This window comes from Aulonocara sp. 'chitande type north' Nkhata Bay, linkage group LG15 (genome assembly GCF_057382095.1).
Source record: "Aulonocara sp. 'chitande type north' Nkhata Bay isolate Kocher_YH1m ecotype deep benthic linkage group LG15, A_spYH_male_GT1.1, whole genome shotgun sequence".
In the NCBI taxonomy this organism is placed as follows: Eukaryota; Metazoa; Chordata; class Actinopteri; order Cichliformes; family Cichlidae; genus Aulonocara; species Aulonocara sp. 'chitande type north' Nkhata Bay.
The window spans coordinates 37464886-37487234 of NC_141358.1; the positions used below are offsets into that span (position 1 = coordinate 37464886).

A 22349-nucleotide genomic window follows, 5' to 3' on the forward strand; every position below is an offset into this window, starting at 1 on the left:
GGAACTTGCAATTGAGGGAAAAGGTTTTATGCAATCTCTCACACACATGCACACGGGAGAAGAGGCAGTAAACTACGCAATGTCAGTACAAAATAGTTAAGAAGATCTAAATTTGCTTTGTAGAAGTAATCATTATTGGACCACGGTGAAATTAAAACCGTAGCTCACACGATAATGCTAAAGCAAAAGTGTTCTTTGCAGAATGTGAAACAGAAAGGAGTTTCCTAAAATTGTTGCTGTTAGCTTTATACCTAATAGTTAATTTGATCCCTTCTATCAGTATCATTACCCAGATTAAGTACTTTTGTGCATCAGCCAGCTAGCTAGACGCTTATAGATAAATATTGATCCCACAAGGGAGATCAGTGTGCCACAGCAGCAGGATAAAAAAATTAAAATTGGACCAAATTTTTTAGTTTTTTATTTTAGTTTTGGATTTAAATGTACATTTGCACAATGACTGAAACTTGCACCACTGAAGGAACAATGGGCTGTGAGGTGAGTTCCTTGATCCCACAGAAACGTCCAGATTGGAGATTTACTTATCTGGATGATTGAGCTAAGATGTGTTTATTAGTTTGTCAGCCCGAGTACAGACAGCTGCAATAAAAAGCACCATCTGATAAATGTTTACCAGCAATAGCTTTAATCACTCTTGTCTATAGCTACCATAAATCAGTGTGATATGCATAAAATTTACTGATTTGTTTTTGTTTTTCACTCTTCCACACTTTTACATTGCAGTGTTAAAAATCTGTTTACTGTACTTTATGGTCAAGTGGTCCAATTTTCACAAATTGTTGAAAGTTGTTTATTTTAATTTGTGGTACAATTAACTGAGCCATGAGTGTGTGTGTACAGGTGGCTTTGATCACACATCTGTGTGACGTTTTCAGAAAGTGGTTTAAAAATGTTCATTCTTTTATATCCACTGGCTTTGGTTGTTTGGACCAGGTTTGGGCTTATTGCAGAAAACAGTTTTATTAAAACAGGAAGATTTTGAAAGATTCAGTGGAATACACTTTTACAATGTCAAAATTTCATTTCTTACAGGGAAATACATGTAAGTGAGCCTGATAATTGTATTATTATTTATTTTATTTTATCATTATTTCACAGACTCTGTTGGAGGGCTTAACAGGAGTTTCAGTTTCCACATTCAAAATGTTAGCATCAGTATCTAAATCTTTTCTTAAAAGTTTGGGCAACAATGTAATACACTTACTCTGGAACACAGCCAATCCAGAAAATGTAAAAACACATATGCTCTTTCTTGGCAATCTTTATTAAATGAAATGACCCATAAAGTTGGGCATTACCCAAAATATTTTCTATCAAATGGAGAACGATTTTACAAAGAAAACCAGATGTTCTATGCCTACACATCTGTAGGAAAAGAAATAGTATGAAAATACATTTTCAACTTGCTTATAAAATACATTCGTTTACAATCCAATAGATTATGGTATCAAGTGACAGGCAATTTAACAGAGAAACATAAAAGGTTAGGAGCTATTAAGGTCAAGACACATAATGAAGGGCTGATATTTTAACGCAGTCTTTCTGATTTCTTCTCAGGTCTGATAACGCTGGTACTCGCCATGACGGCTCATAATTCAGGATTACATTATCGTATTTTATTTCACCTGGACAGTGATGATCATGTTACAGCTCTGTGCCCTGTATACGTGGCCAATAGAAAAAAATGAGCTCAAATCTGTTTGTTTCAGTTTATGCTGTCCAAAGCTTTAGATTACACTGAATGTATTTAACTGGAGAAAAACATAATGGGCAAAACTCACACTTAATAATGAAAAAAGTTAGTGCATGTTAGACGTCACATATGTACATATAGGCTGTAATTGCCTTTAATAAAATACAACAAGTTTTGATGGCTCTGCAGTGGAAACACACGGAGGGCTGTTTACATATGAATTATGGTTAATTTGCATATGTAGTAGCTTGAGGTTCCTGCATAGCTGTTGGTATGCACCTGAATAGAGTTAGCACATGCAAGTTAAGCCTACGCTTGCATGCATGTTTGGTTAACTGTGCATGTAAATATGGACGTACAGAGAATCTTTTTTTCTCTTAAGAAATACAGTACTTTTATCCCTGGATTCTAAGTTGACAGCCTGTGCACATACAGTGCACATGCATACCCTGCGAGTGTTTAGTGCATATTACTACATTTATACAAAGTAACACGTGTGCCGGATTGGGCGGGGTCATCTGAACAACAAGAGAACACAGAGAAGGAAAAACAAGAGGCTGGAAGGTGTGTTCACAGAGCCAGAGGAGGAATGAGTGTGACGGTGCGTGTGAGGAGGACAGTTTGTGTAAGGCTCCAAACAGGTAGCGTAGGCCATGACATGTGCCACATAATTCTGCTCCTTTACACCATGGAACAGGTGAGCCATTGGTCCTTTGGCATAGATGGCCACATCCTCCCCACCATGTGTCTCAGCATCCAGTGGCACAGCAGCCTGCTGCATGTACTCCTCATCATCTAAACAAAAAAAATGTGTAGCCAATCACCAAACAACCTTTCAGAATAAGTAGATGTTTCAGCGTTTCCATTAATTCACCATGATGACCTTATACACTCTACCTTACTTACAAATTCATAAACTGTCATTGGGATAAGAGACATACATTAGATTGCACTATTATCACACTTTCCTCATGTATCCTGTGGCACAACTGTGTTTTTCAAATCCTCTGTAATTTATTTAATCAGACTTAATAATATAATTTTCACAAACCAGAAAGGAATCTAAATCCCTTTGATTCAGCGACTAACGCGAAGCAAAGCGTGTAAAAATACCCCCAGTGGATGTATTTGGAAAATGACTGCAGTCTTTGTTTTGCTCTGGTTAAAGGGGCCTTTTAAGCATTGTGCAAAGGTTGAACCTTTATTCTCTTTTATCTCTACATCTCACAAAAACTTTTTGGCCTCATACGCTTACATTAATCATATAGATGTTGACTTGCAGGGGATAGGTGCCAGGTGGGCTGAGTGTACACTGGTTCCCAGAACAAGTATATTAAAAAGAGAAGGCATTTTTTTCACCTTAAGTTACACACACTTGTTCAATGACAAAAAACACACAGTGTAGGACAAGGAACATTGCTGTTAACCTTCCAAAGTACAGGAGACCTGTGCAAAGAACTAAACAGAAGACAGAACCATGAATCCGTAAATAAAATGACCATCATAATTTATCTCTGCTCCCCAGAGAAACATGCACAAGCCAACCATAACCGCATCGCTTCAAGGTGTCTGTGTACACATCAGCACAGACGAGTGCCACAGCTGAAAGATATTAATCTGTACTTACAGTAATCCACCAAAGTGATGTTCTCTCTAGTTCCATTTATATGGACGTAACCCGGGCCATTGGCATACAGGATGCTAGTGAAAGGCATTTGGTCGTCAGCTTTCTTTGGGGCTAATCCTGAATAATAAAAATAAAAAGAATGTAGGTAAGGAAGAGGCTAGTTCCAGTATTCTTCACAAGTGGTCCGTCTGCACCCTTTTTTTGTTTTACCCCTTTTTTCGCCCCTTGTACTTTTAATTTCACACACCAGGGCATGATTTTCATGCTAGTTTGAACCCACAATGCCTTCACGTGGCAGTGCTTTGAGTCATACCAAAGATGGGGTTTCCTCGAGCCGTGTTGCCACCAAAGGTGAAGACATGAGAGTGGTCAGCAGTGACCACAGTCAGTGTGTCTGATTCTATGGTGAGCTGTGCAGCACGATGAATGGCACGGTCAAACATCACAGCTTCTGTCAGTGCCAGTTTGGCAATGCCATCGTGGTGACCGTGATCGATTCTCCCTCGTAACAGATAACAGAAAAGAGATTTAGACATTTAATATTTATTTCATTGTCTTGCAACTTAAGGAATTAAACCTCATTAAACTGGATCCACAAGCTAAATAATTAAATGAGTGTGCTTGCTGAGATTTTACATTACAAAATTGTTTTATTGCACTCATCTTCCACAAACAGGAAATATCCTTTTGGATTTTTCTTCAGTATTTGAATAGCCTTTTCTGTCATCTCCACAATGGATGGATCACGCGTGCTATTTCGGAAAACCTCAAATCTCATGTCTTTGGGCTCAAACAGACCTAGAAGCACGAACAAACAAGAAGAAAATGTTCATGTTGGACCAAAATGAATAAAAAATATGCAGCAGCACACAGCAATGTTGTGGTTAATCCAAACTGTCAGTTAGAACAAAAAAAAAAAAAAAAAAAAATGGAAACTGAAAGTCAATTTCAAAATATGTTAGAGTTGAACAGCTAAACCTTCTGACCCCGTCTGTAGAGTTAAAATCAGCACTGCAATCTCAGATCATTAATATGAAAATCTATCTAAGAATTGGTACACTTGCTCATTTAAGTTATATATAAGGCAGTTAACAGTTTTAAAGAAATAATTGCTAGCTGCTAGTCAAGCCTTCTCTGTGATGGCTTGTTTTAAAAGTAAGAACACCTTTAAATGCAGCAGATCTAATTTTCTAAATTTATCATACAAGTGGGTAATATGCATAACATTGATAACAAGATGATAACACCTCTGAGCTATTGGCGGCTGCATTGCTGTCATGCACACTGTGTTGTTTTATCACCAAAGCAGTAAGAGATGATACTAGTCAACATCATAAGTATTTACATGTCTATAAAGATTAAAGTTGGGTTAAGTGGACTCCTCTTCTTTCTAAGGCATTTATAAGATTTAATAACTTAGATATATGTAAACAGGTTTATGACTAAATTTTTCCCTACCTTTCTACCAATGTTAATATATTTAATATTCTGCAGTAAGTCTGTATCTGCTCATTAGCAGACCCAATATTAGTTACCCACCCATGAGTCGGTCAGTATTTTTAACATTTATCTCATCAAACTCCTTCCTGTGCCAAACATAGTGTGATTTCTTGTTCTGAAACACAAACCAGAGGAAACGTGACTCTGTGAGCTGTCGTGGGGGAATTGAGGAAATATTTGCACAATAATTGTCAATAATCCTACTGGTTTAGCCTTCAGCCACACATCAATGAGGTTCCTCTTGTCTTTGCGGTCCCCCTTGCGGGAGTTGGAGGTAGGGTACTCTGGGTCTGGGGTGCCTTTTGGAGTCATGTACATCCTGCCTCCACCGAGAATCACCTTTAAAAAACAACAACAAGCAGAACCACAAAGATGTTTGGCTTTTCCAACTTTCCTCATATTTCTTTGTACTGACCTTAAAGTTATTGTTAATTATAATCTGACAGGATAATCGAAATAAAACGATAAAGTCATGAACTCTGGAAATCACAATGGAAAATAACTGGGAACACAGAGTGCTCATTTGTATATGGCAATTAAAGATAGGCCAACAAGATCAATTCCATTATTTATTTATTTATTTATTTATTGCAATTTTATAGAAGGTGGTGCAGCAAAACAGGGTTCTAACAGGGTTCTAACAGGGCTGATCGAGCTTACAATCTTTGCTTTAAAGTGTTCGTGTACTGCTCTCATCAAGTAGAGTCATATGAAATTACACACACACACACACACACCCTGACCTCCACTTCTGAGTTGCCTACAGATCAAGTATGGACTGTGCCTGAACGGACATACAGAACTCAAAAGAAAAAAGTTTGGTTCTCTGTAGAGCGTTTCCCGCTGGGCGGTGCCTCACAGCCCTCTGCCTCTGGGAGTGACCCTTTCAACAAAGGAGGCAAGAGGTGGCCAGGAGGCCTGTTTAACAGGTGGGTGCAGCCTGATCTATCTAGTGAAAGTCTAGACAGACCAGGCCAAGATTTTAAACGTCAGGGCATAATAAAAGAATTATCTGGTCTCTACCAATTTATATAAAAGTATTTAAATAAACCCTATTATATAATAGCTACACTGACAATTGATGTTATATCTTATTTGTTGATTGAAAAGAGCCAAACAATTTTTCTTTCTTACATCAATGTCAACATTGGTGACTAGCTGGGTGGCAATGTCGACGCAACCATGTTCGCGAGCACTGGAAGGCAGATCTGCATCACTGTACCAGCTGCGGCTGACAGAGTGGGCGTAGGCGGCTGCTGGGGAAGCATGCTGGACACGGGTGGTGGTCACTATTCCTACTGATTTACCTGAAAAACAATAGAAAACTGCAAATGAAAAATGGATAGAATACAGTACATCCAGGAGTTCACACTACCGGTCAAAGGTTTTAAAACACCCTAATTCTTCCAGTTATTGCTGTTTAAGTTGTTCAAGTCCAATGAATAATTTGAAATGGTACAAAAGTAAATAGTGAATTGCCAGATGTAAAAAAGAAAAAGAAAAGAAAAGAAAAAAAGGTAAGATTACCCAAAACCAAAAGTAATGTACTTTTCAGAATTATACAAAATGTTTTGTTTTCATGGAACACAAAATGGGTTAACAATTTAAAGCTGTTCGGCAGCAGTGGAGGTTGATGAAGCCTTAGAAGCTGGTGCTACTAAGTCTTACAGGTGTTCCAACTTTTCTGGATTACTTACAACCCCATCTGTCTGCATAAAAGTGTGTTGGAACACACTGTGGTACCATACCCTCATGAGCATCAGTTGAACAGTATTGTACTACAGAAAGTAAAGTGTTGCTACAAAATGGCAAGAAATAGGCTATTAATAATGGAAGAGAGACAGACCATCGTAACACTTCAAAATATAGGTCTTTCCCACAGAGAAAATGCAAAAAAAGTCAATGTGTCAATGAGTACAGTTTCCTTCACCATCACAAGGCACTCAGAAACTGGGGCACACTCTGTCAGGTAGAGATCTGGCAGACCCAAAGCAGCAACTGAATCAGAGGACAAGTTTCTGAGAGTTAACAGGTTGCATGACAGACAGCTCACAGGACAACAGCTTCAAGCACAGCTTAATAGTGGTTGCAGTAAGCAAGTCTCAGTTTAACTGTGAAGAGAAGACTTCGAGCTGCAGGTTTGACAGACGGGTCTCAGCAAGAAAGTCTAACATATAAAATGAAATCACCTCTTTCAAATAAATTATCTTGTGTTCTGACACCATTTCTCAACCCCTGAGCCCCTCACACAGTCTGTGTACCAACTTTTATTTTGGAATTAAAGCATAAAGATGATTATTTTTATGATACAAATTATATTTTTTTGTGTACTTTGTACCAAATAGTTTTGGAATTTGTTAGAAATGGGTTTGTGTCTTCTTCTGTGCCAGAGAACTCCAATTCTAAGAACTATCTGTTTTATTGGTGACAATGGTGAGATGATTTTGATAGAGGGAGGTGAGATTTGGAGTTTTCGAGCAGTTACGCTCATAGAATTTGTTGTAGTTACTGCTGTCAACACTACATTTGTAACAGTACAACACAGTACAATACATTATCTCTGTGGACAGGTTTGATGGTTCCATGTTTGTTTATTTATTGATAATTATAGAAGAACAATTTAAAAAAATTGCCTTAAAAGAACAATCCACTTAATGAACACCTTATCATGGTGGGGTGGTTTTGGTGCCCTAGTGATCTCCAGCAGTTATGTTATTGGAGGCAATTTGCCCCCATCAGGGTCTCCCAAGGCAATTTAGTTCTAGTTGAGCAGCTAGACCAGGGGTCAGCAACCTTTAGCACCCAAAGAGCCATTTGGATGCGATTTCCACGCAAAAGAAAACACTGGGAGCCGCAAATACTTTTTGACATCTAAAATGAAGATAACACTGTATATATGTATATATACATATTTTTTACCTTTATGCTTTGTGTGAACAACTAAGGTGTGTTGCTTAAATCCATGAAGTGCTACAGAGAAAATTACATTTTATTTATGTAATTAACACATTTTAAACTCTTAAAGAAATATAACAAAAGGAAAGACACCCAGCTGAACTAAAATGATCCATGTAGCAAACAAAAACTGTTGTGAGCCGCCACCTTTATATCACCTTTGGGCTTTTGGAGCCTTGACCAGATTTTTTAAAAAAATAATTGGAAAAAAAGCACCATGCTGCTGAAAAATGAAAAATAGGCGGACGCACCGGAGCGGCACCAGCGATCGCGCCTCGCCACCTTAACGTCTGTGCTATCTATGCTGTTGTGTTGGTATGTGTCGGGCTGTGAGCTTTAACACCGGATGTATGTGTACAGCAACCGTGTGTGAAAAGTGGTCAATAAAGAGATGCTGAAAAGCATGTTCATGGAAACATCGTCGGGTCTGCCGTGATATGTTTACAATGGGACTTCTGCTCCTGAACCTCTGCGCACAGCGTCTGCAAATCGGGGCTGTACGAAGTGACTTTCATCTTTACGCAGGACTGTAAGCTGTCATCTATGAGGCGTGAGCGGTGTTTGTTTTTAATATAGTTCACGGTGGAGAACAGCTGCTGACATAATGTAGATCCGAAGATCCATAATTGGCTTACCTGGGGTTGAAAGTCTCAATAAATGCACGGCGTTTCGGCGGGTACACCGGCTTCCACAAGTGTGACGCTTATTTTGAGCGATCAAAAACTAATAGAAGTTAAAAAAGAACTAACATAAATAAAATACACTTCAGCTAATTACTTAAAAAAATAATTTATTTTCCCAAACCACGCGGAGCCGCACTAAAAGGACTAAAGAGCCGCATGCGGCTCCGGAGCCGCAGGTTGCCAACCCCTGAGCTAGACTATGTGTAGACCTCTATGAAGAAAACATTAGTGGTCTGTGTTACCTCAGCCATATTTGGTTTACCGGGGCCTTACCCTGCAGCCAAGGGTGCATTAAACGATTTAGTATATTGACACATGATGCAAATAAACATATATGTGACAAAAATATAGCAAACTCAATCTAATGTTGTGACACGACAACATTAGCAAACATTTGCAAACAACAATGCAAATTCACTTGAAACATGCACATGCCTTGACAGACAACCCTGCACAAATTGCATGTCATAAAGTGACCACAGGCACAAAGGTCAAGGCAGATCAGCGTGGGTGGTTCTCCTAACTGTATATATATTTTTTGAACGTTGAACCGTAATTGGCAAGCAACACTGAAGTAGCTTGTCAGATTATTGCTTTATTCCACATATTTTATTTTAAAGCATTACATATCTTAAGATCAGAAAACAAACTGGTTGACCTGTCCTTTACACAGCAAACTCACTACTTGACCAAGCAATCAACTGTCTTTACCTTGTGCTTTAGCGCGCCGCAGAACTGAGTAGACCTCATTACCAAAGGTGGTGTTACACTCGTAGGCCACCGCTTTAGCGCTGAGTCCTACTGTCTTTGCATTGGCCTTCACACCGCAGTGGTAGGCTGTAGCAGTGCTGGCACTGTCTGCTACCTGCTTGTCCACACTGTAGGTCTACAGAGTAGAAACAAAAACAGCATTAAAACAGGATAGCATCAAACACAGATGGACCATGTCATTATTTTTAGAAGTGAAATCTGCACATGCACATTTGGGGAGCTGAGATATTTTATGCATTCACTGCATATTGAAAGTAGCATTTTTGCTTCTCCCCTGAGAAAAATTGCTTGAATGTGCTTCATGTTCTAATGTGTTAAGTTGAAATGACTGTCACTTAAGTTGCAAAAGTTTCTGGGGATGATCTAAAAGATGGAGCCAGCTAGAATGTGTTATATCAGATATGTTCTCTTTTTGATTATAGGTTGGGATATCAGAGGCACCAAAGACACTAAACACTGATTCCTTCTTTCAACCACACAGTGATTTAGGGATTATGTTCAATCCAGGATGATGAGTTTAAATCTGTGTTCACATTTTCTACCACAGTGTCAGCATTTTCACTTCAGCTGTTGATTGCATTAGGATTTCTTTTTTCACGTGAGAGTTTGAGTGGCATGTGTCGTGTTAAGGGAACGAAGCATGTGAATAAAAAGACACGTTCAAGCCCCTGATCAGCCTTCCTTATAAAGGGGTATTCACCTGCAGTGCAAATCTGTCTTTGTCTCTATGATAGTTCTACTTCATGTCTCTGTACTGATTTACCAGGTGACTGTATTTCTACCATAAACACACACTCAAACACACACGCACATTTTACAAGAATGTGAGTGAAAGTGGGGAAAAATTCAAAGGCCACAGAGAAAAGGTACGTTTCTGTGAGCTGTTGCTAACCTGGAATGTGTTTTGAAATTTGTGTGAAAATTCCCCCCTGCTTTGTCACTTTCTTCACCAGGAGGAACACCTTTTTTAGGATAATGTAACAGTAAAATGCAATAATTTTCAAACACAGTAAGAAATGTTTTACTGCAGGTTTGAAAATACAGAGCTATTTACTGGTTAATATGTATTCCAACCTTCCAAGGAATTACATAAAAGCATTTTTCCTAGCAACCAACTGACCAACTCTAGAGAAAAAAAAGTTAAAAAAAAAAAAAGAACATTAGATGTAATGTGAGTGGATACAGTTCAGTACAGGCCACAGAAGAACAAGAGCACACATTGGAAAAGTTACTCTACTTCTCATGAGTGGAGAAAGCAACTTAGAAGAACTATTAATAAAATACAAAATGTAAAATACATTTGAAGTGCAGCTGAGGTTATAGGATGACACTTTACTGGCTATTTTGAATTTCTTTCTACACATGAATAATTAATTGATGAATAATAACTGATGACCTGCAGGTCAGCAGTGCTGTTTTGTCACCTTAGAGAGGGCCACGTATGGAAAGGTGTCCATGGCTAGTATCGTCTCTTCTCCAGATCCACCATCCATCTGACCTCGCAGGATTCGAGCTGCTGACACCGTGGACACGCCCATTCCTGCGAGACAGTGATTGACGACCAAAGGTCACTGACGTGGTCAGTCTACATTATACACATTCACTGGACATTTTATAAGGCTGATAGTAAGGGGGCTCGATTCCCCTTGTTATTTCTTGAGAAATGCCTTAATTGTTCATGGCACACATTCAAAAGGTGATGGATACATTTATACATTTCAATGAGACTGATTCTTAGTCACCAGTGTTTAAATAAGAAAATGCCGAGAGGAGACTAAGAAAGAGTTTTGCATCCAACACAAGAAAACTCTAAAGCAGTGATACCTGTTCCTCATATGTGTACTTATTCTTTGTTGTGGTACTTTACTGTTCTAATGAAAAAGAGCTCAAAAGAGCTCATTTTAAGATACATTTTTTGCCATCCTGTATCTCATTTGGCATATTCTGTTAATATCTTAGAGCTTTTTCCAGGGGTAAGAATGTTTATGTTAGATTATGTTTGAAATCAGGTTGTAATCTTAAAGTCAATCTTATAGCTTTGGTTTTAGAGTAATGTACAACAATTGTAATGTCATTTAAACTTCCAAACTGCCCTTTTCTACACAAAACCATTAAGGGTTACAGTGAAATTTAAGTTTTCCTTTTGTTTCATTGCACACTAACCATGAAAAGGACCCCTTAGTAAGCAGAGGTTTCAGTTCATTTTTATCTATATGTCACCAAATTACAACAACAATCATCTGGAAGTGAGAATGTTAAGTCACAAAAATGGTATTACAGAAAGTAATGTTGCAGTTTAGAATAAATCAAATGACTCAATTAACATTTTTGGTTCCCTTTCAGTCGATTCACTCGGTACAACACATAAGTATGGGATATCACGCCCTCGCGTGTCCTGGCTGAAGAAACCTTTATTCATGCCCTTAAGGCAGATGACGTGTGATGACACGCGCACGACCCCGCCTGCACATATAGCCCCTGTCATCACAGTCATCCCTCAGTTCGATAGCCGCTCTTCACCAAGCCAAACTGCTCAGTGGGGCCACCTTGTGTTGTACCTCGTTCCTCTCCTTCGGGGAACAGAAGTTATAGACATAACTATTCGTTCCCTTTCAGTCGATTCACTCGGTACAACACATAAGTATGGGACATATATACACGCCCCGCAGAGCAGCCACCGAACCGGAATCGGACCACCATATCCTTAGTGAGTGGTAGGCGCATGGCCCCCGCCTGCACATATAGCCGCTGTCATCACAGTCATCCCTCAGTTCTTACGCTCTTCACCTCGCTGAGAACACCTCTGCTGAGTTGGGCTAGCTAGCTGCTGGTAGTTAGCTCCATTGTCTGCCGACTTGAACTTAGCTTAACTGCCCCTGTTGGTGTTAGCCTCCACCACGCAGTTGGTGTGTAGGCTGCCCGCGGAGCACTAATTTCAAGTTTTTTCCCGTGCAGCATTTTGCTTTGCGTTTTGGAATGGACTCCAAACCGAAGCGAGCAAAGCAGAAATCTTCTGTTCGCCCCTGTCCTCAGGGATGCAGTTTCTCTTTGCACGACAGCGACCAGCACGATGCCTGCCCTGTCTGCCTGGGGCCCGAAGCCTGTGCGTTTTGTCGCCAGCTCCGGCGCTCGACCCTGGAAAGACGGGTGACGTTTGTGGAAAAAGTGCTGGGACGCTTGGCTGTCGCACGGCATGACCCTCTCCTTTCCGAGTATGGAGCCCCGGCTTCATCCGAGTCCGAAGACGAGGATTTTCCGGTCGATGTCCCCACAATTAGCTGGGCTGACCACATGGAATATGTTGACGGGTTAGCCGATGACGAGCCGAAACCATGCAGGAGCGCTGACGGGCTTCAGCCTGGGTTGAAGCCCGCCAGCGCTCCCTAGGAAAACGATGACGTACTGGACATTGGCCTGGATATCCATGGTTTGTCGGAGGATGAGCAGGAGAGTTCATTGTCGGCCCAATGTGCCGCCGCTGCTACGCCGGTCGGCCACGATGACACCTCTCTTTTTTTCCCTGTTTTGCCGTGCTGCTGAGAAGCGTCAGGTGGACTGGCCCTCTCCTCCTGCCTTCCCATGTTCCCAGACTTTCTCTGCGAGCTAACAGCATGGAACAAACCTCTGTCTACCCGCGTCACTGTGCCCGGCTATGGACAGTACAAGGAATTGGACGGCGCCGAGGGGGCTGGCTTAGCTAACCCACCCCCTATGGAGCCGTCTCTGGCTGCTTATCCCATAACCATGGTGTCGGCGGCCCCGCAACTCTGCCGTCCAAGTACTGCAGATTCTCTGCTTCGCCGCTGGAGAAGATTTATTGGGCTCAGGCCGGCACTGCTCACGCCATGAGCTCCGTCACCATGCTCCAGACGTACCAGGCAATGTGCCTGGTGGTGCTCGGATCGCTGGTTCCTGATGACATCCCGCTGGCACCTCTTCTTAACGAGGTCAGAGTCGCCACAGATTACATCCTCCGTGCGTCTCGCTGTGCAGTGCTCTCCCTGGGCAGAGGGATGGCGTCGACAGTAGTGGCGCAGGGGCACCTGTGGCTGACCCTCTCTGACGTCCCGGATAGGGACAGAGCTATATATTTGGACGCGACATCATCCCCAGATGTCAGCCCAAGCCCAAGCCCGCAGTTAGCTCTCACAGGCCCACCGCTGCTCTGACGACTGGCAAGAGACCGGCACCCACTGCTGAAGTGAGTGTGCCGCCAGCGAGAGCACATCCTCTGGCATGAGCTCCACGCCAGTTGGCCTGGAGCAAAGGCCCACCCTCGGGCCCCCGGCGGGATCCGACACCTCAGCCTCAGCCCTCCTAGCTGTGGTTTCGAGTGGAGAAGGGGTCCAGCAGCAGGGAGACGCTGTTTTTATCCCTCTGTTGCCGCACAAGAGGTGCCGCTTAAGTTCTGTTCAGGTTGTCAGCCCCAGAAGGCGCTGCACTTTCCTAACACTGTCTCCCAAGCACAAAACTCCTGCACACAAAATGCCTCAGGTCACTCCCTGTTCAGGTGTGTTAAATGTTCAGGTGACCACATAGAGAAAAGGTGCCTCCAACAAAATGTATGAATGTACATGTTTCCATGTTACAATCAATAAAGAGTGTTGTTTATTCTCAAACAATCACAAATGCTCAGCCTGCAGGCAGAATGAGCCAGGTCAGGCAGGTGATGCAGTCCCCTGCAGACAAACTGGGGGGCGACAACGCCCCGCCGACGGTGCTGCAGGTCAGCCGGCTGGCTGCTCACTTCCCTCAGTGGCGCACTTGTGCCCCCTCTCCGTGGGTGCTGCGAACCATTGCCATGGGTTACCGGGTCAAGCCGCCTCGTTTCCAAAGAGTTGTAAACACGACTGTCAACACCGAGGCGGCCATGATACTCAGAGAGGAAATAAAGGCGCTATTGCAGAAAAGAGCAACACGAGTGGTCCCCACTTCGGAGACAGACAAAGGTTGGTACAGCCATTATTTTGTTGTTCCAAAAAAAGAAGGAGGGCCTTGTCCCATCCTCAACCTGCGAGTCTTGAACACGTATCTACGAACGTACAGGTTCAAGATGCTAACACTCAGACAGCTATTGAATGCAGTCGGCCCAGGAGATTGGTTTGCAACAATTGATCTAATAGATGCTTATTTTCATGTGGCTATACACCCGAAACACAGGCAGTTTCTGAGGTTTGTATTTGAGGGCGTAGCCAATGAATACTTAGTGCTGCCGTTCGGGCTGTCGCTCGCTCCTCGCACCTTTACGAAATGTGCCAAGGCAGCGCTAGCGCCCCTCAGAGAGAGAGGCATCCGCATCTTAGCCTACCTAGACGACTGGGCTCTCGTAGCTTGCTCCAGAGAGCAGGCAGAGACACAGCTGTCGCTGGTTCTGTCACACATTCAGACACTGGGGTTCTCTGTGACACATTCAGACACTGGGGTTCTCTGTGAACTTTCAAAAGAGCTCGCTAATCCCGAGTCAGCAGATTACTTTTCTCGGTTTGAAAATATGCTCGCTTTCCAGCCGCGCATGTTTGTCGGAGCACAGAGTGGCCGCGTTTCATCGCTGCCTCGCTCAGTTTCAGCTGGGAAGCAGACTGCGTTTCCAGACGATATTAAGCTTGTTGGGCATGATGGCATCTATGATCGCCGTGGTGCCACTTGGACTGTTAAAAATGAGAGCGTTTCAATGCTGGACTCTCTCTCACCGTTTGTGTGCATCGCGTCACCTCCGGAGGAGGCTGCCGGTAACCGCGTCTTGCATGCTAGCTCTCCGTCCTTGGAGGGAGCCCAGGCTGCTGCATCAGGGCTCTCGGATTGGGAGGGTGTTGTTTCGCACGGTGGTGTCCACAGATGCTTCCCTAAGAGGGTGGGGAGCGCTTTGCGAGGGTGCATCAGTGAGAGGGATCTGGTCCGCAGCCCAGCGCGAGCTGCACATCAACCACTTAGAGCTGTTAGCAGTGTTCTTAGCTCTAAAGCATTTCCGTCCAGTCCTGGATGGCCAGCATGTCTTAGTCAGGACGGACAATTCAACAGTGGTGTCTTACATAAACAGGCAGGGAGGAACATGTTCTCTTCCCCTGTTGAAGCTGTCTCACTCTCTGCTGTTATGGTGCAGTGTTCATTTTCTGTCTCTAAGAGCCACCCATGTCCCGGGCCACCTGAACCTGGGGCTGGACCTTCTCTCCAGGGGGGGTCCTCTGGTGAGAGAATGGAGGTTACACCCTTAAGTAGTGGCTCAGATTTGGGATTTATTTGGCAAGGCACAAATAGATCTTTTTGCTTCCAGGGTAAATACTCACTGCCCCCTGTTCTTCTCCATAATCGACCATGATGCACCCTTGGGCATGGACGTGCTAGCGCACCAATGGCCAGACGTGTATGCATTTCCCCCAGTGGAAATGATATCTCCAGTTCTAGAGCGAGTGCATCGGTATTCCCTCTCTCTGATTCTAGTGGCCCCTTGGTGGCCCACAAGGTCGTGGTATGCGGAGATAATCAGCCTTCTAGCAGCAAGTCCTTGGCCCCTTCGGTGGCTCATGCTGTCCTTTCTGCTGGGTCTACCACTCACTAAGGATATGGTGGTCCGATTCCGGTTCGGTGGGGCGTGTATATATGTCCCATACTTATGTGTTGTACCGAGTGAATCGACTGAAAGGGAACGAATAGTTATGTCTATAACTTCTGTTCCCCGAAGGAGAGGAACGAGGTACAACACAAGGTGGCCCCACTGAGCAGTTTGGCTTGGTGAAGAGCGGCTATCGAACTGAGGGATGACTGTGATGACAGGGGCTATATGTGCAGGCGGGGTCGTGCGCGTGTCATCACACGTCATCTGCCTTAAGGGCATGAATAAAGGTTTCTTCAGCCAGGACACGCGAGGGCGTGATATCCCATACTTATGTGTTGTACCTCGCTCCTCTCCTTCAGGGAACAGAAGTTATTGACATAACTATTTGTTTTATTTACTATTATACCTTCTTTTATCAGTCCTCTTACATCTATGTCAAAGTGTGTACAGGCTGTATTGAGGACACTTCCTTGACTGTTAAGCTCACCCTTTAAACATATAATATCTGTGTGAATTACTTACTTAAATAAGCAAGGAGTTTATGAGTTTTCTCAAAGAAAAGAAAAAAAACTCACAATATGTGAAGTTCCAGCTCAGTTTACCCAAATGCGTACTTTCTCTTCGTCACAGTGCTTTTACAACATTCACAGTAGCTCAGGTAAAATACAATCATCACACAGACAGGAACAGTACTTTAACATTTCAAGTTCCAGTCGAATCTTTTAGATGATGTGAACCATCCTTTCTTGTATTATGAATCAACCTTATGTAAATCACTTGTACTTTATTTGAATACAATAAGGGAGAAGCAGCTCCTCATTAGCTTCTGTGATGCATTTACTTCACACACCTTAAACTAGATGTTAGAGTTGTCACAGTTAACATTTCTCATGTTACCATGTTGTATTTCTAAAACCCAGCCTCAGTGTATGTTCTGTAGACTCTCAAATGGAAACACCAATATCTAGATCTAGATATTCATAAATTTCACCAGACCAGCTTTAATCCTAAGCTTTTGTTGTTTTTATGTGTTACATAAAAAAACGTTAACATTTTATATTTTCAAGTGAAAACACAGTGACATGTTTTGTTGAAGAAACAGTCTGTCTTCTAGTTCTCAGAGGTTACCGTTAGTTTTTCAAACACATTCGTTTTCATTTCTGTCTACGTGGTTTTTATGGATAAAGTGATTTTCAATAGTACAAGCATATTTAACTTTTTGTTGCTCTCCAGTATAAATGCAGGAACTTGTAGGCTTTATTTAAACTGTCACAATTTACTAAGCAATGTCAAAAACAGGGTTGACCCATGACGCATCTGAACACTCCTGGAGAAGCCCGAAGCATTGTACCTCCTTAACTAAACAATCAATTTGTTGCCTGTTTTTTGCTATGGTGCCTACAAGTTTTCCTTTGCTGCTGTAAGCCCTTTACCATTGTATTTAAAAACCCTACTGTGGTGCATTTAAGTTTCCCTTAAAAGTCACACTCATAAAATTAAGAACAGGCTTAGGGCAAAGCAGGGCAGGAGAGATGTGTAAAGAAAACTCTGCTCACCGACCACCCAGAAATGCGACTTGATGGGTATGATTTAAAGCAGATATTGTTTGTCTTTAACACAAAAAACATTCTCACATCTTTGTGCCTTTAATCAGCTTCTCCCACCAAAACTGATTTAATCCCTCACCAGTCATAAAAGTAACAATTAATGGCAGAACAATTTCCAGCCAAATCTAATGCAGATGGAAATTATTCTCAAATGTCAATAGCTGCCTGTAGATGTTGCAGTGTCAGACTACAGCGCTACAGAAGGACACTTTGTTATCTCAAGAGTGGATCTTTAAGGTGGCGCCCCCACTGATGTTGATACTCTAAGATAACTAAGTTATCTTAGAGTATCAACTAATGTAGCAGCATAGCTAAAAGACAACTGCTAACAACAAACAATGCACTCTAAAAGAAACAAATGGCTCTGTAAGAGCTGTGCGAAAGAAAAAAAATGCACACTTTTGTTTGTGTTTGACATTTTTATCCGATTTATTTCTTTTTCTTTAGATGAAACTACATTAATCTCAGATGAAGCAGTGCTATGCTGCTATGTCAATAATGGGAATTCCATTTGAAGTTGGAAAGTGGAATTTCCAAGTTCCCAGTCACAATCTTCGACTGGAATGCTTCCTCAAATCAGAATTTCAACTGAGAAAGTCAGGACGGCACGACTAACCCTGATTTAATGATCCAAGATGGCGGATGTGCATAGGAACATTAGTAAAACTCTAAAACTTGTGATCTGTAGGATCACTGCTATGTATTTGTAACTCACTACATAAACCTCATGCATACATGAATGTGCTGGGGCAGTGTGTTTCAGGGCAAAAAACAAGTATACACAGTAAACAAATCTTGTGTTTACACACAGTAAACAAATCTTGTGTTTACAAACAGTAAACAAATCCTGTTTTTCCTCGCTTTTCCGAAATGACTACTGGAACGCAGCTCCCAGCTCTGACATCTGTCTTCAGAGGTAAATGCAGTACAGTATAAGCCTCTTACACAGTTTTGTATCATTGCATCTGGGTTCTGGTACTTAAACTGTGTGACAACAGTGGCAAGAAAATATCCCCACACCATTATTCCATCACCAGTGTCCTGAACTGTTGATACAAAGCAGAATGGATTCATGCTTTCATGTTGTTTATGCCAAATTCTGACCTATCGTCTGAATCTTGCAGCAGAAATCGAAACTCATCAGACCAGGCAGCACATTTCCAATCTTGGGTTGTCAAAAATCGCATGTAAAGACTGTAGCCTCAGTTTCCAGCTGGCAGCTGACTGGAGTGGCACCTGGTGACACCATGGCTGAGTGGATCACACACCAGATACATGAATGGCTCTACATTGCTAAGGAACAAAGCAAATACTTATTTTCCTTGATTTTGTGACTTTCTTACTGGAACATCTTAACTCAGGAGTGGGAGTCACTCTAAGCCCACCATCAAACGTCCAGGGTAAATGGAACACAGAATAATCCTAATAAATACATTTGTGAATCATTGTTTCTGGGTTTGAATACTCTAACTGTGTGACAATGCTGCCATTATAAGGTCAAGATAGAAATTATAACATTGCTAATTGTTGCACTATTAAAAAAAAAAAAAAACCCCAACAACAACAGCATCGCTGATGTCTGACTTCCAATAAAGACCTCTACTATTGCATCCTATCTGTGAAAAGGCAAAGGTGCTAAACTGTGACACATGTGTGCCTGGTCACAGTGGACTGGAAAGAATTTTTTTTCTGCCAAACCAACTACCAGCTGTTCTCAGGATGTGGATCTCAGTGATTTTGTTCTTTTCCTTAAAATAAAATCTGAGTTACGGACACAATGGAAGATTCATAAAAATACAGTTTTAAAAGTGGCCCAGTGCTTTGAATGAGATAATGAGACAAAAGATTTTCATTGCCTCCTGTACACTGATCACACATCAACATTAAAACCACTAACAGGTCATCCATATCCCCCACCTGCAGTTCGTCGGTCTTTGACCAACGTGACCAGCCCAACAATCTAACAACCATTGACATCAGAAAGAAAAAGTTCAGGAACAGCTCGTGGAGCACAGCAAAGAGCCAAAGGCTTCCAACCTCCCGTGATCCAAAACTTGATGGAGCATCTCTGGGGCAGACCGGAGCAAGCCTGATTATCAGAAGCCTCACCTTTCAACCCACAGGAATGAAAGGATCTGCTGCCAACACCTCACTGCAAGACAACACAGCCTCTGACCTGTCAGCGCAGGTAGTGTTAAAAAATGAAAATCGGCCATTTAAAGTTTAAATGTCTATCACAATGCTACACCAACATATGTCTGTACAAGTATTTTTTTCCACCTATTCTATATTTCGCCCATAAAGTTCCAAAGCACTGCAGTCAAGCTTAATTTTCCCAAATATTTGAACCATATTTGTTGGTAATTGCTGAATGATATTTGATCCTTCTGTTTAGTCTTGGCAAAAAAAAAACACAAGAACCCCAAAACCTCACATTGCTTGCCCACTTTGAAAACAGTTTTATAATTATGTAGAAATACTGTTACATCATCCACTTTTTGTCAGTGAAGTTGAAAGTAATGAATTTTCTACTAAATCTTTAGCCACAGCTGTGCCAGCACTGAATGCTGGTTAAAATTGATTTCTCAGAAGCTTACCGTCACCCAGGAACAGGATGATGTTCTTGGCCTGGTGCTCCCGAGGACGTAATCTGAGCGCAGCATCCAGTGTCGCCCTTGCTTGTGCATCCCAATATGCCGGCTCTTTCTCAATCTCATACAGGGCTGCTCCATAGAAACATGCATGGAGAAAGAATGAATGAGATGTAGGTGCAGTCTTGGATATGAGTAGATCTCAGAGATTTACAGGTAAACAAGCAGGCATGTGTGTGGGGCTGACTGTTTAGGGTTTGTGCGTGGGGGGGTTTCCATGTGCAGAACTTCATAAGAATTCATGTGTGTGCGCGAGCACACATTTTTCTCTCTTTAAGGTTAATGCCCTGACATATGCACATGTACTTTACCTTGATTCAGACAAGAAAAACAGGTTTCTTAAAAGGTGTCAAAGTGATAAAAACAGCCTTGAAGGCACTTTGATATCTATCCATTCATGCTCACAGAGAAGCTCTAGGGGGGAAAACAAAGCTAAAAAAGAAAATTCCTTTTGCCACACACTAAAACAAGGAAAGACAAACAGTCCATCCCAAAGTTTACATAAACAAGTAGACACGGACAAAAATACACTGACACCAGCTTATGTTCATCTTCAGCCACTGGCACCCACACACCTGCATTTTCAAAAGCAGTCTGTCTTTACTCACAGTCCCAGTTTGAGGTTACCTGCTTGAGTCTGTGTGTCCATTTTCCTCCCCACAAAGTGCTACTAATATCCCAACCTCAGGCAGCAATAATAACTCTGACGTCTCCTCACCTTGGCTGTCCATAGCGGCCCGGCTGGCAGGCATCAGGATGGGGCCCAGCAGGATAACCAGGAGACTGGGGACCCTGTAATGTGGTGTCAGCATCTCTGTTCCACACGACCTGGAAGCTGGAGAAATTGACACAGGCTTTCAGTGCAGACGTAAAGGCAGAGGAGGCACAGGCAGAGAGTGTGGCTGCTGAGACCTCCGGCCCTGCCTTTATAAAGCCCCGCTGGGTGTGTGTAGTAAGGAAGGGCCCAAGCCAGCTCATAGGCTTAGAGCCACAAAAGAGGGACGAGTGAGTGTGAGAGAAGGAGGAAGAGCAAGGGAGAGAGACAGAAAAAGAGGACCACACAGGAGCTGCACAGCATCATAGAATAATTCTTGAAAATGCACAAACCCCATTTTATTTTATTTTTTATTTTTATGATTTTAAATGTTACACCTTTTTTTCCCCTCCCTTCTGCAGTACATTTCCCTGACTCCCCTGTTTTGTGTGTGATTGTGATAGAGATCTCAATTATTCTTTGATGTGGTATGTGCCTTCTGGATCTTTTTAAGCTGCAGTCCCTTTAACAGAAGGAAAAAAAAACCCAAAAAACTATCAATTTATGCTGGCATCCATCATTTTACAAATCATTACTGTGTCCCTTTCAATTTCGTCCCCCCACCAATCTCTTGGACAAACACTCAAAAAAGAATGAAAGGGAACAAAGTCCAGCTTAGTCTTGAGAACATCATAATTGAGTCTTGATGTCTTCTGTTTTTTATGTCAGGAAAACGGTCACATTTCCATTTCCCTCCCCTGAATTTTTGCATTTAAAAGACCCCAATATTTTCCCTCTCTGGCTAAGTCAACTTGGCCCGTTTTTCTGTGGCAAATGAAGCAGGGTTAGCATTTTTCTTCTGTGAGGTAGTGGAGCCCGACTGCAGAATGAAAATGTCTCCTCTCTTCTATGCAAACACAACAGTTAATGTGTGAAATGAGGTGAGCTGGGCCAACTTTGTTCCGCACGGCCAGAAGCATCAAATTCCCGGTGAACAGCTCCCGCCTTCTTGAACGCGGTGTTGTTACAATTCTTCTAGAAGATCACTGCTTTCTGCCAACCGCTCATGCGTTGCCAACATTGGTTTGCAGTTAGTCACATGTGCCTAATCAAGACTGCAATAAAATCATAAAAGCAATCTGGGTAGAGAGGCCTCACATGATGTAGCCCACACCACATGAACTGGAAATACCAGTGGCATGTGCAAGAGCAGGAAAACTTGTGTGAGCATGTCTGAGTATTCATTTGTTATGGGTTTGCCCCAGAGAGAAAGTCTAGCTGGGAAAGTCAAATTAGTGTAAACACCTGGTAGCTGCTTAGGACTCAGCATGGATCATCCATGTATCAAGTGGTACTTTAGCCTCTTTGGGAAACAGAGAAAAGCACAACAAAAACAACTCACTTCTGCAAGAGAATAATTTCTTTGACATGCAACATTGTGATCCGTCTATTTCAGTGTTGCATGGAGTATATCTGGACTATTCGCTACCTTTAAGGGTAGGAAGTTTGATACGTTTCATTTAACCCAAGTAAA

At 42.2% G+C, this 22349-nt stretch overlaps 1 protein-coding gene across 1 annotated transcript; it reads right to left on the reverse strand.

The window, feature by feature from the left end:
• Positions 1–76: 76 nt before the first annotated feature.
• On the reverse strand, positions 77–20935 carry alpi.1 (alkaline phosphatase, intestinal, tandem duplicate 1). Its single transcript, XM_086263257.1, has 11 exons — positions 20780–20935; positions 20008–20133; positions 10675–10790; positions 9191–9365; positions 5976–6148; positions 5046–5180; positions 4881–4956; positions 4005–4139; positions 3655–3846; positions 3342–3458; positions 77–2509 (listed from the first exon to the last, which is right to left on the reverse strand). The coding sequence occupies exons 1-11, from the start codon at positions 20871–20873 to the stop codon at positions 2229–2231; spliced, it is 1620 nt and encodes a 539-aa protein (XP_086119383.1). The 5' UTR covers positions 20874–20935; the 3' UTR covers positions 77–2228.
• Between the last annotated feature and the right edge of the window lie 1414 nt (positions 20936–22349).